This window comes from Mauremys reevesii, linkage group 3 (assembly GCF_016161935.1).
Source record: "Mauremys reevesii isolate NIE-2019 linkage group 3, ASM1616193v1, whole genome shotgun sequence".
NCBI classification, from domain to species: domain Eukaryota; kingdom Metazoa; phylum Chordata; order Testudines; family Geoemydidae; genus Mauremys; species Mauremys reevesii.
The window spans coordinates 170,153,856-170,171,413 of NC_052625.1; the positions used below are offsets into that span (position 1 = coordinate 170,153,856).

The 17,558-nt window shown below is 41.1% G+C and overlaps 1 protein-coding gene across 1 annotated transcript in view; it reads right to left on the reverse strand.

Moving 5' to 3' along the window:
• DLGAP2 (DLG associated protein 2) overlaps positions 1-10,437 on the reverse strand; it is a 405,020-nt gene extending 394,583 nt beyond the window's left edge. Inside the window, exon 1 of the mRNA XM_039528234.1 lies at positions 10,303-10,437. Coding sequence (XP_039384168.1) covers positions 10,303-10,360 — 58 coding nt within the window. The 5' untranslated portion in view covers positions 10,361-10,437. The remainder of the gene's footprint in view (positions 1-10,302) is intronic.
• Between the last annotated feature and the right edge of the window lie 7,121 nt (positions 10,438-17,558).

Sequence of the window (17,558 nt, forward strand, 5' to 3'; positions counted from 1 at the left end):
TAATCTCCATAGAGAAGTCATGAAATCCTACAATGCTCGGATCATTTAAAACTGGATAAAGAACTAAAAAAGTGTACCATAGCGAACAATCTTGCACAGGCAGTGAGAGAAATTAGATGGCCTGAATATTATATTGGCCAGATTTGCAGCTGGTATACACTGCCATAGTGTCATTGCAATCAAGTCCCTGAAAACACTTGTAAGTCATTTACACCATCTAAAAACATAGCCCTATAGCTCTATCTTTTCAGTATGAAGACCCCTACATGACCTGTGGGTCAGTCATGCTTTCAAAGCAATGGTGCTATACTGAGGCCAGTACAGTATTCATGAAGTACCATCCAAACTTTGCAATTACCAATTCAGTTGTTATGTATCTATTTGGAAATTTCTACTAGTAAAATGCCATTTATTCATAACCATTCTAAAAGCTAATCATATCTAACTTTTATGCTTTTGATGAATCTTTGAAAAGTTACTGGTTATTCTTCACTTGGAATCCCATGACAAGTTTTAAAATCTAACCTCTGATGTCATTCTACAATGTAATTGAAAATGATGGATTCAGCTGCATCAATGCCTATAAAATTCACTGACTGACTTTCCTATCTATTTTCTATCACTCTGTAACCTATGAGTGTTGTATCTGAGTGCCTATGTTGCACATGCCCTGTGCGCCCACTCAGAAGATGATCTTCCAAATAAAAAATAATCGACACTTTCTCTGAGGCCTACAACCAAATTGGCCTCACACTTAACACCAAGAAAACTAAAGTACTCCACCAACAGGCTCCAAATCACCAGGACCCAAATCCTGTAATTCAGATCAATAAAGAGACCCTGGAGAACGTCAAACACTTCCTTTAACTTGGCAGCTATCTGTTGTAAAAAGCTGACATTGACAAGGAAATTCAACACAGCCCTCCATGCGTCAGTGCAGCTTGTGGACACTTGAAAAAATCTTTCTCTGAAGATCATGAGATCAAGAATCAAACCAAGTTTCTCATGTACCAGAACATTGTTATTCTTACTCTCTTGTACGGTGCCAAAACCTGTGTCATGTACACTAGACACCTCAAGGTGCTTGAAAGACACCATCAATGGTGTCTCCAAAAGAACCGAGTGAAATGACCGACACACCAACATTGGTGTTCTGTCCCAAGCCAAAACCTCTAGCATTGAAGCTATGGTCATCTGCCACCAACTCCATTGGGCTGGTCATGTTCTTTGAATGCCAGTAAGTCAACTCCAGAAGCAGGTCATGTTCTCTCAACTAACCCATGACCAACGATCAAGGGTCAGGCAAAAAAAGAAGCACTTCAAATACACCCTCAAAGCCAACATGAAGAAGTGCAATATTGACATAAACTCATGGGAAACCCAAGCCCTCAACTGACCAAAATGGAAAAGGACTTTGTGGCAAGGATGCCAGTATTTTGAGATTGAACAGAGACAACAGGAAATGGAGAAATGGGAAAGGAGGAAAGAACATGCTGCAGCCCAATTTAACAATCCAGATCTGCCCCTTCCATTGGGAAATGTCTGTCCCGTCTGTGGATCCCAGATAGGTCTTATTAGTCACTTGCAGATCTATCAGCGATAAACGGCTATAATTTTATTGGAGGACAATCATCCTCAAACTCTGAGGAATCAGCAACAGACACTGGATAATGATCCTTCCTCATTCCACATCTTGTCAGCCCTCTGCTTAAGTTATAAGAAAGTATTTGTGATCAGACCCAATTAGTCTTGCTTCATCTTTATTATATCTACTTTGACAAAGTTCCTCCTCTACCTTGGGTCCTCGCATATTGGCGGATTTGCTAGCCTCACAGATTTACCTGTGGGTCAGGAAACAGCCCAGAGACCTTCCCCTCTGGTAGAAGCCACAGTCAAGGTCAATTCCTCCTGTGTCTAATCAGGAGTTGGGAGGTTTGGGGGGAACCCAGTCCCGCCCTCTACTCCGAGTTCCAGCCCAGGGCCCTGTGGATTGCAGCTGTCTATAGTGCCTCCTGGCACAACTGCACGACAGCTACAACTCCCTGGGCTACTTCCCCATGGCCTCCTCCCAATACTTTCTTTGTCCTCACCACCAGACCTTCCTCCTGATGTCTGATAACGCTTGTACTTCTCAGTCCTCCAGCAGTATGCCTACTCACTCTCAGCTTCTTGCATGCCTCTTGCTCCCAGTTCCTCGCACGCACTCCTCTCCTCTGGCTCCCTGGCTCTCTTTGGCCTGACTGGAGTGAGCCCTTTTATAGCATCAGAGGGGCTTTAATTAGAGTCAGGTGCTTAACAGCCTCACCTGACTCTTAGCAGATTAATTGGAGTCAGGTGTTCTCATTAGCCTGGAGCAGCCCCTGTTCCTCAGGGAACAGAAAACTGCTTATCCAGTGGCCCGTATATCTCCCTTCTACTACTCTGCTCTTCCCGATCCTGTTTTTTCCATTTGTTGTCCCACGTACTTAGTTGGTATCACAGACCTGTGGATCCTCCCCTTAGGCTGGGGGGAGGTCCTTTAGCAGTGGGCGGGCTTTGGATACCAAATAGGACTACTCTGCTCTTCCCAACTGGCCTGGGTCTATCACACTACCTATCTTTGTGTTTTCTGACATAAAGGATAATTTACTACATTGAATTTGAAACTACCTTGATAAGTCTTTTAATTCAAATGCCAATAAGGTTGGAAAGAAATATTGTATTTTTTCAGGATTAAAAGTTGTTTGCTGATTATTATCTCTCTTTAATAACTTTTCCCAGCTGTCATCCTACTGCCATTTTTAAACCAATTTGAGCCCCCAAAAATCCACCCTAAATGCCAAGCCATAAGTAATTTGTCTAAAAAGTTTATATGAGGGATCATAGGCCTTGAACACAGGTCCATGGGTCCCCAGACACTACCCAGCAGCTCACTTGTATCAGTAGGCAGTGGGAAGTGTTGGAGCCTAGCTCACTACACATACTGTCTATGAAGTTCCTGATTAGAAGAGATGTCCAGCCTCTCCGATTGGTTCAGATTTGCTATTTAAGCCATAAGGAGGTACCAGAAGTTGTCCTAAGTGAATACATGGCTGGCTGCTACATCGGACATTGCCTCCTCACCTGACCCCTGAGACCTGCCTGGTTCCTACCCTGCTGCCGTATTCCAGGTCCCTGCCCTGTTTCTGGTTCCCGTCCTCCTGACTTGTTCTGGATACTGACTCTGACCCTCGGCTTGGCTCTGGGTCCTGACACCTGCTCTGACCACCATTGCTCTGACCAGTAAATCTGACCACGGATGTTCTGGTGCATCACAGTTGACAGAGAACGCTTCAAACATTTCATTTCAATCTTAAAAGCAATTACTTCATCAAAACTACTGGCTTTGACAATTTTTTTATGTGCTTTCCAGTCTCATTCTTTCACCTACAGTGTTTTGTTGCTTTCTTAATTTTGCAGGGTCAGCATTTTTGCCAAAATATCACTTAGAAGCCATGAGAAAAAGCACATACTCAACTTCCTTTTCCCTCCCCTCTCCCCACTTTCCTTACAGTGACGTGTTTAGTTCTTTCTCAACTAGAATGATCCATGCTTTTATTTCCAGAGCATATCTTTTTTTATCTAGCAAAGTCCAATTACAAAGGGATTAACAGCAATTGATTATATGGGAGGAAACATCTGTGCAGTTTGGACATAAAACTGAAAGCTCATGATGGATGGAATGGAAAAAATATTGATCACCATTCCAAGAAGTTAACTGTCTTGTCTTGAAGACCAGAATGAGAAGAGACATAAAGATACTTCTCTTAGTCCATACAACTGCCCCAATGTTTGGAAATGTTCAGCAAGACCTAAGCACAGCGGAGTGATTAAGGGCAATATTTAGCTTTCAGCTTGAATCTCCTAGTTATTGTGGTTAAATAAGATCTTAAACACTGAAGTCTTGATACTAAATGGTGTTGAGAAAATCTTGGGAGATGAGAACCATCAACTTCCTCTTCCTTAAAAACCTACTCATATGTGCAGATATTCATTTGTACATGCAATGGATGTTTGTGCATTTCAGTGGATGTAGTCATTGCATTTGCATTTAGGAGTCTGATCTTTAATGCTATTTCAACAATTTGGCTTTATATCTTCTTTTAAAAAAATAGATACAAGTACAAATGGCTGTCATTTGACTTGGCACTGAAATACATTTTGATCTGAAAACAAAGTGTTCATAATGTGACTTGGCTGAGCCAAGTGAAATGTAATGCACATATTTTGTTGAAGATACTGAAAATACCAATAAATTCATGGTCCCCTCATATTATAAACTTTCCTTTTTATGTATTCATGTGACTATTGGATTGTTTGGACAAACTCCTGTTGCCTTCTATAGGCAATGGATGGGGCCCAAAGTGAGCGACCAAAAGATGTTTCCAGCTCCAAACAATAAAATAAAATAAGCATATTCATAAACCATGAATTGCAGTGTATAAATTAGCAATTATAGTGAAAGAGACAAAAGCAAGAGGGGAAGACTCCAACCCAACCAAAATCAGTATTCCTTTTCTATTATCTTTCATCCTGTAAAAAGTCATTTCAACCACAGCTTCCCTCAATTCTCTTCTTGTGATATTAGAGCAATTAACTTTCCACTCATGCAATCTCTAAAAAAATCGTATGACCTCAAAATATTTTATCTTACGCGTCCCTCCCCCCCTCTTCCCTTAACATATCTACAGATCTTGAAGGACTGTATCTTTACCTTTCTCGGCTGCCATTAAATATAGCAGAATGACAATTTTCCTTAAAGCTTCTACTAGGATATCCTCAACATTCTCATTACAAACCAGTGGAATCACTGAACATGTGAACAACTTTTCTGTGAGGAAAAAATGAATGATACAACCTCTCTTCTCCATTCAGGAAGCCAAATTAGTAGAAAGCGACCCAGATATTTCTCCCAAGAACTTATACAGAATACTGGTTCTTACACATTTTCCTCTTTGCATGCTCCTCTTTATGTAGCCAAATGCTCCTCAAATTATTCTTCAAAGATTTTATACATTATTAATCTCTTACACTCAGGAGTTTCTTATAAGCATAAATCAAATATCACTGAGATTTTAGTCTTGTAGTCACCCCTTATTTCTGTATGATATACTAGTTCCAAGTTATTAGCATAATGTATCAAGTATTCTACTCCATGATTCTGAAGAGAACAGTGGCAGCTGCCTAAATGATGATAGAGATTAAAGGAACTGTACTGTATTTTTATTCATTGTACTATATGTAGTTCATTAGAATGACCTAGGCTTTGAATTACTCTTGCAGCAAGTGTGGACAATTTTCGTCATATACTAAATGGTGGAGAGAGAAGTTATTGATGGAAAGAGAAGAAATTGATCATGAGTAGCTTTCTCTAGTAAAACTTTTACTTTAGGTGCCAGTGAGCAGGTAACTTTGCTCATCTGTACAGCCCACACTGTACAGAAAGTCCAAACTCATCCCCTTCCTGGAGTTTGGCTTTAACAAAGAAAACAATAAGATTAAAAAAATCAGTTTGAGTCTTCTCCCCAGATCCAGCTACTCCTATAGATTCCCTTTCAAGACCTCTCAGGCCACAACACAGATCCTCCCCCAGGCAGAGAGCGGTTCCCATTTCCCTGGGAGAATTGGCATGTAACCCATTCACAGCAGGATATTGGTACCTGCTGACTTGGTAGGGTGTTTCAAGCAAACACTGCTAGCCTGTAACAGTGCCATTGAGAAATCCTGAGACAAGGAGGAAATAATGCTATAATCTAGAATTGCATTATACCTAATTTCAGTTTTATATGTTACTTGGTTTAAAATATCCCTGAATCATATTCAATGACTATGATCCATAAAACTTATTTGGAAGGAGACCTTTGAAAGAAAAAAAAGAGATTGATTAGTGTTCCATTTGTGAAGGCTTTGAGAGATGCGGTAAGCACCTAGTCTTATTTTTTTGTCCACCCCCTCCTACATACACACTCTGTTAATTTCTTTTTAAGGAAGATTATTGTTCTACATTTAAAAAGAAGAATAGATGAAAGAGAATAACTTTCACTTTTTTCCTTATGATGTATTCTTCCTATTGTGTCACAAATGATGCAATTCACTTCATTTTATACATGAAAGGTCTTTAGTTTTTAAAGACAAGCAGTCAGCAGAGATGCAAGTCATACACAATATGTGTATGAATTCATCTCAGAGGAAAAGTCCCTCATATGTTCTATAAACTAAAATAAATAGATGTGATTAATAGTGGAATCTCATGACCTCTGCAAAATAGAAACCTCACTTTTTATCAAGAACAGACACAGAAATAGATCTAGATACTTTCATACATAAGAAAACTTTTGTGGTGCTTTTAGACACAATGAGAAATAGAAGAATTTTTTTAACTGCAGCTGTTTAGGGTTACAGTGGTTTATATATATTAAAACACAGTTAAGTTATTCCAAAGGTAACACCTTTCTGTTCAAGGTATAAATATAATTGGAAATGTACAAGGATGTCTCATTGAGAGACAGGTATTGTCCAGTGATTTAAACCCATTATTTGAAATTAGGAACCACTGAGCTCAAATCATTGTGCACTGTCATTGACTTGGCTTGGGGCAAGTCCCTGAACAACTCCGTCTGTCTCTCCTTTGGTAAAATAGCACTAAAAAGAATTCAGATTACATAATGTGTGTTTGACTATGAAGACCACTATCATTAAATGCTAAGTAGTAGGGGTAAGCCAGAGCTTCGGGATGACTGAACCTATAAAACATTTCCCAGGACAGTAAATATCATGAAAATGCAAAAATAGTAAGATAATGTTCACAATTTCTTTCTGGACAGTCAATTATTAAGGAATCAATTATTTTATTGTCATAACTTTGAATAAGCAGCAAAGAATCCTGTGGCACCTTATAGACTAACAGACGTTTTGCAGCATGAGCTTTCGTGAGTGAATACCCACTTCTTCGGATGCAACAGTGGGTATTCACCCACGAAAGCTCATGCTGCAAAACGTCTGTTAGTCTATAAGGTGCCACAGGATTCTTTGCTGCTTCTACAGAACCAGACTAACACGGCTACCCCTCTAAACTTTGAATAGTTTATTTGGATAATTGCTATTGTTCAAACTAGCCTAATTTTTGTGAATATGTTATGGAAATCATCATAAGACTCTTAAATAATAGTGCAGAACAGTTGTATTCACAAAGTAAACATTTTTCTCTTCCTCTGTTTTCACTTTATAGTTTCCCTTTTTGTGGGGTAGACTGCATCCCGCATAAAAAGGTGGTGGATAGCCATCCTTCCAGCAAGGAAACATACCTCAAAGTCACAATTCCTTCCTTGCTCTGGGGGAGTAATAAGGTGCTGCTGGCTCATACCAGTAGCAGATTCCTTCCCTGGCCCCTGTGCTGGCAGAGCTATGATGGCAGGAGCACTGGAGAGCAGAGCCAAAGTTCTCCATCTACCCACGCCTGTCTGTCTACACCCTGCACATCCGCTTCAGGGGGGAATTCAGGGATGCATATTGCTGTTTTACCCCTACGTGCCCAGAGTGGTCTGAAGAATCCAAAGATGGGTGTGGAGGAGACTCAGTCAACCTTACACCTTTAAATGACCATGCAGTTCAGGATATAATCTCACCCTTGGTTATTATGTCAGTAGCAAGCAGAGGCCTCAATACAATGTATTTGTGCCAGGTACTTTACATACATGCATAACTTAGCCTGTAAGTCGGGAGGTTGCAAGCATCTCTTTCAGGTGTGGATCTCTCTGCCACCATCCACTGCTCAAGACTGGACTGCTTCATGGTGCACCACATCTAAATTCATCTGTAAACCGAAGGTGGCACAGCATGCTTGGTAAGTGGTGTGAACCCCAATGCACCACAATCTTGGGTGGCTGCTGTTGATTTCCAGGTGGACTTTAAAGTATTAAATTTTTAACCTCAGTTGCTAGAGACTTGCCCATTTGAGGCATTGCCTTTCTCACAGTTCCATACTGCTGGAATTTGCAGTCAGCAGAGGTGCCTGCGCTGGAGACCTGCTGGCAGGGAATTCTCTGTCTGGGCCCCTCAGCATTAGAACATTGTACTCTAACCTTCATCTACAATAACCTCAATGTATTGACCCTAGAGAATGCTGCAAAACTCATCAGTTCCAGGGGAGGAGAGAGAACAACAAAGAGAAGGTGTGTGAGGGGATGAGTGTATCTGTGTTCAATTCCTTAGCTGGATATTTCTGGCTATGGGAGTTGGGCTGGAATTGCTGAATGTATAATTTATTAAAGAGACTGTATTTTAAATATCTGGCAAGGCTACAAGTGCTTGGGATTAATGCCTTTTGTTATTCTGTACAGAACAAAATATAGATGACTAAGAAGTCTGGATGTAGCTGTCTATTTTGACCTTCAACGGTTTTTACTTAAACTTTTATTTTTGATGCGCCACTTCAGGCTGGAATTTGCAAGGCTGCCTAGGGGATTTAGATGCTAAAATACCATTGATTTTAATGGGAACTTAAGCATCATTCAAAAGTTGAACCTCAATGTATTAGAACGTGTGGACACTGCAGCCCAACTTCACTGCCCCCTTTGTGGCACACAGCTGCCTCTACCTCATGACAGAAGGGCACAGCTGTCACTCTGCTCTTCAACCAATAGAGCTTCAAATGCTGCCTGCCAGCAGCTCTTCTGAGTGTCCCTTTCCTCTTCTCAGCACCCCCTGCTTCTCAGCATGCATGCAGATCTCCCTCATCCCTCTTCCCTTCTATATTCTTGCACCACCAGAATCATCTCTCCTCACCCCACTGCCACTTAGTTCCTGTTCCCACTATCCCTGCAATCCTCCTTCTCGGCGGACAGTGGGGGGAGAAATTAAAGATCAAAGATGTTACTATCTACATTTATGTACAAAAAAATCATGCAAATTCAACTGCATCACAGTTATCAATTTCTATTCACTTGGGCACCAATGATGTTTCTATTGAAACCAATGGGAGTTTTGTCATTGATTTCAATGGGAGCAGGATTGGGCCCTGCGTCACTACATGCTCAGGATGTGCCTGAATAAAAATATATGTAGTTCAAATAGTACAAATATATGGCTTTCCAAGTCTTGATCCATAATGTATAAATTCCAAAGGGCACAGCTGCTAGGCACACTTTTATTTAACTGACAGCTGTAGAAATATTTAAGCATCCAGCTCAATTCTGAAGAAAAAAAAATCTCTTTGAAAAGTTAAGGAAGTCTAACCAGTGAGAGCAGGCAACAGTAAACTGTAATAATACGTTATATGTATGCAGTGAACCTCAAACATTGTGATCAAAACATCAATTCTGTCCACTTCCCCATCTTCAAATATGAAGATGCTGTAAATCTCCTGGGCCTGTTCTCCAGCCCAATCCATTAAAAAGTATTAAGTACTGCAGGGTTGGGGGAGAGGGGAGGGAGGGTTGTTTGTTTGGGGGGGGTTGTTTGTATTTCCCCCCCGATCTAGATACTGGTGCATCTGTATATAACTTAAAATTTGTATCCACTTTTTCCAGCTTCCTGCTTCCTTCCTTTCTAAATTCATCTTGGACAAAATTTTCAGTTTCACTTGTAACCCCATGTGATATTTACAACACATGCACAATCTTATTAGTCAGCAATATTTTTATTCAGCTGCTGCTTTCGGCAGCCTCAAGGCAGAGTATCAATAAACATTCCAGTAACAAACAAGCTTTTAAATGCACCAGACTGTACTACACAGCTGTTGGTGGTCTCCTTCAAAGGATTTATACAATCTCTGTGGCAGCTTACAATAAACATCATTGTTATATAAAGACATATCTGATCTTGACTAGTGGGCCTGACTCTCCTCCAAATGACACCAGTGCTTGCTATTGATTTCCATGCAGTTTCTCCTGATGTGCACTGGTACTCCCTTGAATTATGCAGGTATAAATAATAGGAGAACAAGGCCCATTAAAGCTGCCTAAACAATCTACCTCCATTGCTTAACTCTAAGACACAGCGCTGTGTGTGTGCCACAATGGGACAGCCCTTCACTTCATGTTGCTCATTGAGCATGAGATAGAAGGCTTAGCACATGAAGAGCAAAACATGTTGGGACAGCTCACCACCACACACCCCCTGAAAAGTCTTACTGGAAATATACACTGGCCTAGAGCAGCAATAGGCAAAATAATAAATGGATACCACACACTTTGTGTGTGTGTGTGTGTGTGTGTGTTTTAAAAGCACCACTAAAAATAGACCCACAAAGTGTAAATAAAATGTAAAAAAAACCCTGAAACTTACCTCTTAGTTTACATTGATTTAATATATTTTTTCTTCTATTTTTCCATTTTCCTTGCATCTTGGGAATATAGTGGTTTTCTCCACCCACTTCCTTCCTCTCACCTCCTCCCCCTCCAATCTGGCCTCCTTTCCTTCCCGGGAGGTTTTTAAGCTTTAATTTGAGAGTGCAAAGCTGAAAAATATTTGATACAATTTGTTTTTAATTAGAGAATTGAGCTCCTCATCATGATTGATGCATTTGTGGGAACTGCACCAAACTGCTTGGAGCTACTGCAGAGTAGCCACTGCTTCTCTATTAAAACCACCCTGTTTCTTTTATTCCAGAGTACCACTGAAAGGTTATTTCACTGTTTTATCTGTAGGCATTCCAGTTTAGAAGGCTGCAGCTAGAAATGGGGCTGAATCCTAAAGTTCAGATGTGAATCTGAACCTCAGATACCACAATTCCAGTGTGTGCCCCATTTCTAGCTGGAACTGGAGTAGGAAGCACCAGCTGGGATTCTAGCAGATGCTAGAATGTGATACCAGTCTTGACCCAGTCATACAGGTTACAAGTCATGTTTTTGTATGAGTTTAACAAGATGCCGGGTTGAAAATGATACCAGGCTGAATATGACCTTTCAGAGTTGGCGGGGAGTTGTCCAATCTTTCTGCAGCACCTGAGTTACTGGAAGAGGAGGAGATGAGTGGCAAGGGAGATTTAATTCATTTGAGTCTGAGATTGTGAGTAGTGAGAGGACTGTGTGGAACACTTTGCAAATGTCTCCCCTCCAACAGGCAGAAGCCTGGACCAAGTGGGAAGCTAGCAGTTCATGAGCTCAGTGCTGCAAGATTCTGGGCAGCTCCAGGATGTGCCAGGTGCCTGCAACTCCCAGTCATGTCGGAGGGAGTTGAAGCCATTCACCATTTCCAGGAGCAGCTAAGCACCCTAGAGGGTTCAAGCACTGTATCCTGTTTGTGCTGTAAATTAGCAGATAACTCCTTGCACTAGGACAGTGGTCCCCAAACTTTTCTGAGTCATGTCCTCCCTTACCTCTGTAACCCTTCTGCCCCTCTGAGTTGGCAGCAACAAGGGCCGGGTTCAGTATCCCGGGGTTCCGTTTCAATAACACAATGCAAAACCGGCTCGAGCCCCCACCCAGTGACCTGGGACAATTACATACCTCCCCCCCCCCCCCCCCGGGCGCCTCTAGGAGGCAATACTTCCCCACTCGCAAGCACGGAGTCCGAGTGTAGCAAAATCCTTTTAATAAAGGAGGGGAACAATGCGGCATCACATTGGAGAAACACCAGAAACCGGATTATAACACAAACCATAAGCAAAAAAAAAAATCCACCTCCAAGTACGTTTGGCAATGTCCTTTCCCCCCCACCCCCCATACTTCACCACCAGATTTCAGGGTAGAGCTCATCCTGACTCTGCTTACACCTCTGTCCGCCCCCCTACCCCCAGGAGCCAGGGAGGGGGGGAGGATGCGGATAGGCATAAGGGGCTGGGGCTGCAAATGGAGGCAGGTCTGAGGCCTGGCGCTGGGAATGGCAGCTGAGGCTAGGGCTAGGGCCAGGGCTGGGAGGTGCTCCCTCCCCACTACCTGTGAGGGCTGGCCCGGGCCCTGTCTTGCACTGCCAAATGTTCCTCTGTGCCTCCCTGGGGGGGGTGCCCCACAGTTTGGAGACCTCTGCAGTAGGAAGTAGCTTGTATCTTGACTGTATTTTCTTTGATATCTTTTTTCCCTGATTCTTTGCTGAGCGATTCATCCTCTCACACCCTGCGTAACTCACCTACCTTATGGATGTTTACAAATATTTCAAGAGTGTAGACTGTTTTATCCCCCCATCCCCATTGATTACTTAACCAAACCATGTACATTTAGCTCTTTCAACCTTTCCTCATAAGTCAATCTCCTTAACTCCTGAATTCTGTTTGCTCATCTTTGAACTCCTTCCAATTCATCTATTCATGTAAAAGATGACAATATCCTCCCTGTTCTGTTGCATGATTCATCTACACATGCTTCCAAATATTGCATAGGCCTTTTTGCTATCATACTGAATTGCAAACGACTGTCCTGTATCACCCACAGGTGTCTTTCAGAGTTACTGTTTTCCAGTATATATGTATATCTGTTTTGGATTAATTTATCCCAGATGCATTCCCTTCCATTTTCCCAACTGAAATATGATGTTACTTTTTTGCCTATGTTTCTAATCTTTAAGTATCTTGTATTTTCTGTGCTCCCTGCTGTTTACATCATCTGCTGATTTCATTAACAACATGCTGTTTACTCCTGTTTAATATTGTTAATGAAGCTATTAAATAAGGCCAAACCTATGTCCAATCACTGCGGTACCAGGCTGGACAATTGCTATTTCCCATCAGGAAAGCGCCTACCATCACATTGCTTTAGAACAGACTTACAAACTGATCTTTATTTTAATTGATTTTAGTACATTAATAATTGCAGGATTGATTGAGCTTTATTTGTCATGTGCCATAAAACATGTTTGGGAAGCCTGGCATAAAAAGGCTCAGTGTTTATCTAGTTATGTGGTTGTACTGGGAGAATGACAGGAGACACTGGATATGTTTAATTAGGCCACAACTTTATTATTAACTGTCTCGGAGTACCCAGCAGATAAAAGAGTACAGTGCAAGTAAATCTATGATTATTTCACTCTCTCTCTCTGCAGGGGGAGAAGGGGGCTCCCATTAGCCCCCCTCCCCTTTTCCATCCTGATTCCTAGCCAACCCGCTGCTGGGCTCTTTCCATGCCCCTGCCTGAATGAGGGCTAAGGTGAACTATAAATGGTTGTGGGGCAGTTGGCTCCCTGCCATGCCAGTCAAGGGAGTTCAACCCCCCTTCCCCATTTCCACTCCTTTAACGAACACCTACCTTAAATCTTTTACCAATCCATTTATCTGACCACTGTATCTCTTTCCTATGGAGTGCCTGCACTGGACATTCACCGCAAGGAGGTGCCAGCTATTAGCTTGGCTGCCTCCCCCCAGCTGGGTTCCCAGACATCTCCTAATGCCTCCTACAATATCGACCAAAAATGAGTCAGTCTCCAAGTCTGACAGGTGAACTCCATTCTTCCTGAATAATTCTGGTGCCCCATATGCTACGTCAGAATGAAAAATTATTGACTTCCTTATGACCCCCCATGAATTGGGTCATAAGATGGTGGGCGAGAGGGGGCTTTTACTACCCGGCTTACCCTATATACTCTCCCCTCACTTCTGGTCAGGTCACCTGGGGGGATGAATCATCATACCCAGACTGATCCGCTCTGATCCATGCTTCTCTACCTCTTAATGAAGTATACCCTTCCTCGGGCAAGCCAGACAATGCCCCTCTCCACCCTCCCTCCCCATCTTAAGGTGCGGTGAGGTCATGGAGTTTGGATTGATACTTGTTTCTGTTCTCTTTTTGCCTCAACCCATTCCAATTCTCTATTTTACACTAGATTTTTTTCTCTTTATAGAGCATAGGTGCTTCAATAACTCTATGAAAACCATGAAACGGATTGGTCTGAAAATGGATCAAAAAAGTTGGATAGCAAATAAATAGAAGAATATTATATTTATCTATATATTGTAAATACACAACACACCCATAGTTACAACTAGAGTTCCATTATAAGCTCTATACTGACCTAACCAAAGAAACAAAAAACAACTTTGAACAGAAACATTCCTTTGTCCTCAAAACTAGCGATTATTCTCGGATTAATTTTGTTGATTGTTCAAACTTTTTTTCATTATAGGATTTTAAAAAACTTGAAATTAAGACAAAATGTCTAATATTTTTAGTCCTCTAAGACTAAAACAATTCTTGCTTTTAATATTTCACACTACTTAAAATTCCATATGTGAAGGCCACAATTAAAAAAATATTGAAAATAAAATAATCAGTATTTTTCCTCATTACTGATTAGCTCCCTGTCAAAAATACTAGCATGTAAAATTTTAAATATCAAAGTTGTAGCATTTAAAATATAATATATGAGTGAGTTTGTGCAGGAAAAAACTTCACATGAAAAGGGACTCTTGAAAGTGGACTTCAGCACATATAATTTTGTGTGCTGAAAGGTTTTTGTTCTCTCCTCTCTCCACGCTGCTGCTACTCTCCACAGAGAAAGCCAGATCAAGGGTCCATATTCCCAGTCAACAGAAATTTTCTAAGAGCTACAAACACAGTTAAACATTGAGACCAACACTAGTCCATGCTGTTCTTCTAAGCTCAGTGTCAGTGAACCTGGAAGCCCCCCATGGATTGGAGCAGCTGGGAAATGTCTGGATCTATAATCTAGGTCCTCAGACTTAGTTTTGGATCAGAGGGAGGAGAGAGCTGATAAGAAAGGAAGACCAGGTATATTTAAGCTCATGATGTTTTTTCACATAATTAATTATGCACTGAGGTTTTGATTTCAGAGAGTCCTTTCTGCATGGCAAATAATTCAGCAATTCAGTTTTATGCATAGAAAGCTATGCACAATGAAATAAGTTTAGTGCTTAAAAATTTGAATAGAGCTTGGTACTCTGGAATCCCCTCTCTAAATTCTCTAAATCTCCATTTTTGGGAATATGGACCTTAGTAGAAGGACCAATGTGGCTTTAACTATGTCTTGTTTACATTGACCATTCAAGTTGTAAACCCATTTCTAACATAGCTATTTTTCTAGATTATCACATCTTTATATACCTGAATTGTTCTTTTTCTATATTGGCTTGCTGTTAACACATGACATGAGAATGAGAGGCACAAAAAAATTCATATATTTCTTGGCTATACTATCAGTTACTAGCATACATGGTAATCACATTTTATTTTATTTATATTATTTATTGTCACAGTGCCTAGGGACCCCAACCACAGACCAGGACCTCCTTGTGCTAGGTGCTTTACAGACACACAATAAAGCAGTCTTTGCCTCGGGGAGATTACATTGTAAGTGTAAGACCAGAGACAACAAGAGATACAACAGACAGACAGGGAGCACAAGGAAACAACCAGATCAAACTGGTCAGCATGTAAAGCAGTGGTCTTAGTACACCAGTTGCCTAACAGTTATATATCATCTTTTGCATATAGCAAGGTGACTGTGATGGGATAAACAAACCTCCCACTGGACTGGAGCTGGTTGAAGCACGGTACTGGACCCAGGTTGCTCCGGCCCTCCAGACCTGCAGAGCATGCTCCAACTGGAGACAGGGTTGAAAAGGCAGCAACCCAACTCAGAAGGGAGGAGGCTGGGAAAGGGGACAGACATATCCAGAAGGCTCTTGACAAAGGCACTGGAGACTTCTCCCTGAGGGAATAGGACTATATGCTGAGACTAGCTGGAGCTGACAATTTAGTTTCTATTTCCCTGATTTTGGATCAAAAGCTGAGGAAGGAAAGCAGCGACAGGACATAATCCTGAGAAGGTAACTCAGAGGGCCCCTTGAAAGCCAAACACTATTGACCTTCCTAGAGCCCTGGGTCAGTGCCCAGTGGAGTGGATGGGTCAAGGTTCCCCTACCACTGCCCCAACTTGGGGGTGCTAGCCATTAGGCCACCCAACCCACCAAGAACTCTTTTACAGTGACTTACAGAATTTCAGCATACACACAATTTATAACTTTAGTGTTAGGCTTGTGCAAGTTCTATCTTACAATATTTGAGCAGAACACCTATTTATTTCAACATAATATGAGTCCCTTCCCATCCCCTCAAAAGAGCTTCAGTTCTTGGTATTGCCCTGACAAGCTTTGGTTGGTTGGTTGTCAGCTGGGTGATATCTTATCTCCATTGAACTAAATGAAAGCTTTGCCACAGACACTTCATGGAGCCAAGATTTCCTTCGGTAATGGGAGCGCACTTTGGCATCATGTAGCCCTCATGATTCTTATTAAAAATGCTATATACCTTATAGTATATTTCTAATAAAAAGAGTAAGGTTTGCACTTACATTGTGTCCTTAGTCTGTGAATCTCAAAGCACTTTACTAACACATCAGGCTGTAGAATACAAATGTTGGCTTCAATGGGAGCCATGGACACAGAACATGGCCCTACATAATTAAGCTCCATATCACTACCATGTGATAACTAAATGTTATTAGCCATCTTTTACAGATGAAAAAACTGAGACACAAATAGGTTCAGAGACTTTCTTGTGGTCGCGCAGCAAGTCAGTTAGTGTGAAAGGAATAGAATACAGAGATCCTGAGCTCTTGGGCTCATCACTATACCATACTTCCTTCTTGTTATTTAAGAGGTCTGAGGTATCATATGATTATCTTATCTATCACGCCATATACAATATAAGTAATGGAGCTTAAGATTACACTCGAGCTAAATCATAAGATAACCATGCTGGTCTGTACCATTAAGCTTAGAGAAGATCTTCTGTTTACAGATAGGCTGTGCCCAACAATTCTAACACAATGCTATATACAATGCCAGTTTGTCTGTGTGTGTGTGTTTGTGTCTATGTTTGCATTAAACAAACAACAGAGAACACAGTATACTGATTAAGTTCAAATTAAAAGAGAAAAACGCAAAGCATTGGGAAAACACTGAAGCAACCTAGCATTGTGATGCGCAGAAGAATGCAAGCTGCAGTTCCTGGGTGTCTCCATAGAAACAAGACATATTGGAGGGTGTAAGACATAGTCAGAGAACTAAAAAATTTAAGCCTCAGCAGAAAACAGAAAAGCATCTAAGGGATGTTTTTTTAACCCAGGAAAACAAATTAATTATTCATTTCCTATCTCCGAAGCATCTATATTTCCAGATGATGAGTTATTTGATATACATCAAGGATTAATCTATGGGCCATCCAATCCTGCAATTTTGTAAAACACAGAATCTATATAAAATTATGGTTAATTTTAAAAAATAGTTATTATAATAATGCCAAACAAGAATAGAAGTAAACCTGTAATGATGAATAATTAAGAGCTCTAATCAATGTACAGTAAATGTTCAACACTGTTTTCATCCATGATTTCCACAAACTGTTAATTTGTGCAGATATATCCTGGCCTGTTTGCAGGACCTTGTCTTGGACAGGTCATGCAGGTTTCCTGAGGAGAGGAAAAGGCAGCATAGAGATGCCACTTCAATAAGATGCCACTCTCCAAACCTGTACAGCATTCCTCCTATTTTAAATGAGCAGAGAATCACTGTGTGCAGCTGCAGTTTATAAAAGCTCATCTTCTTAACTAAAAATGCCAAATCTGAATATCATAGATTCCAAGACCATTGT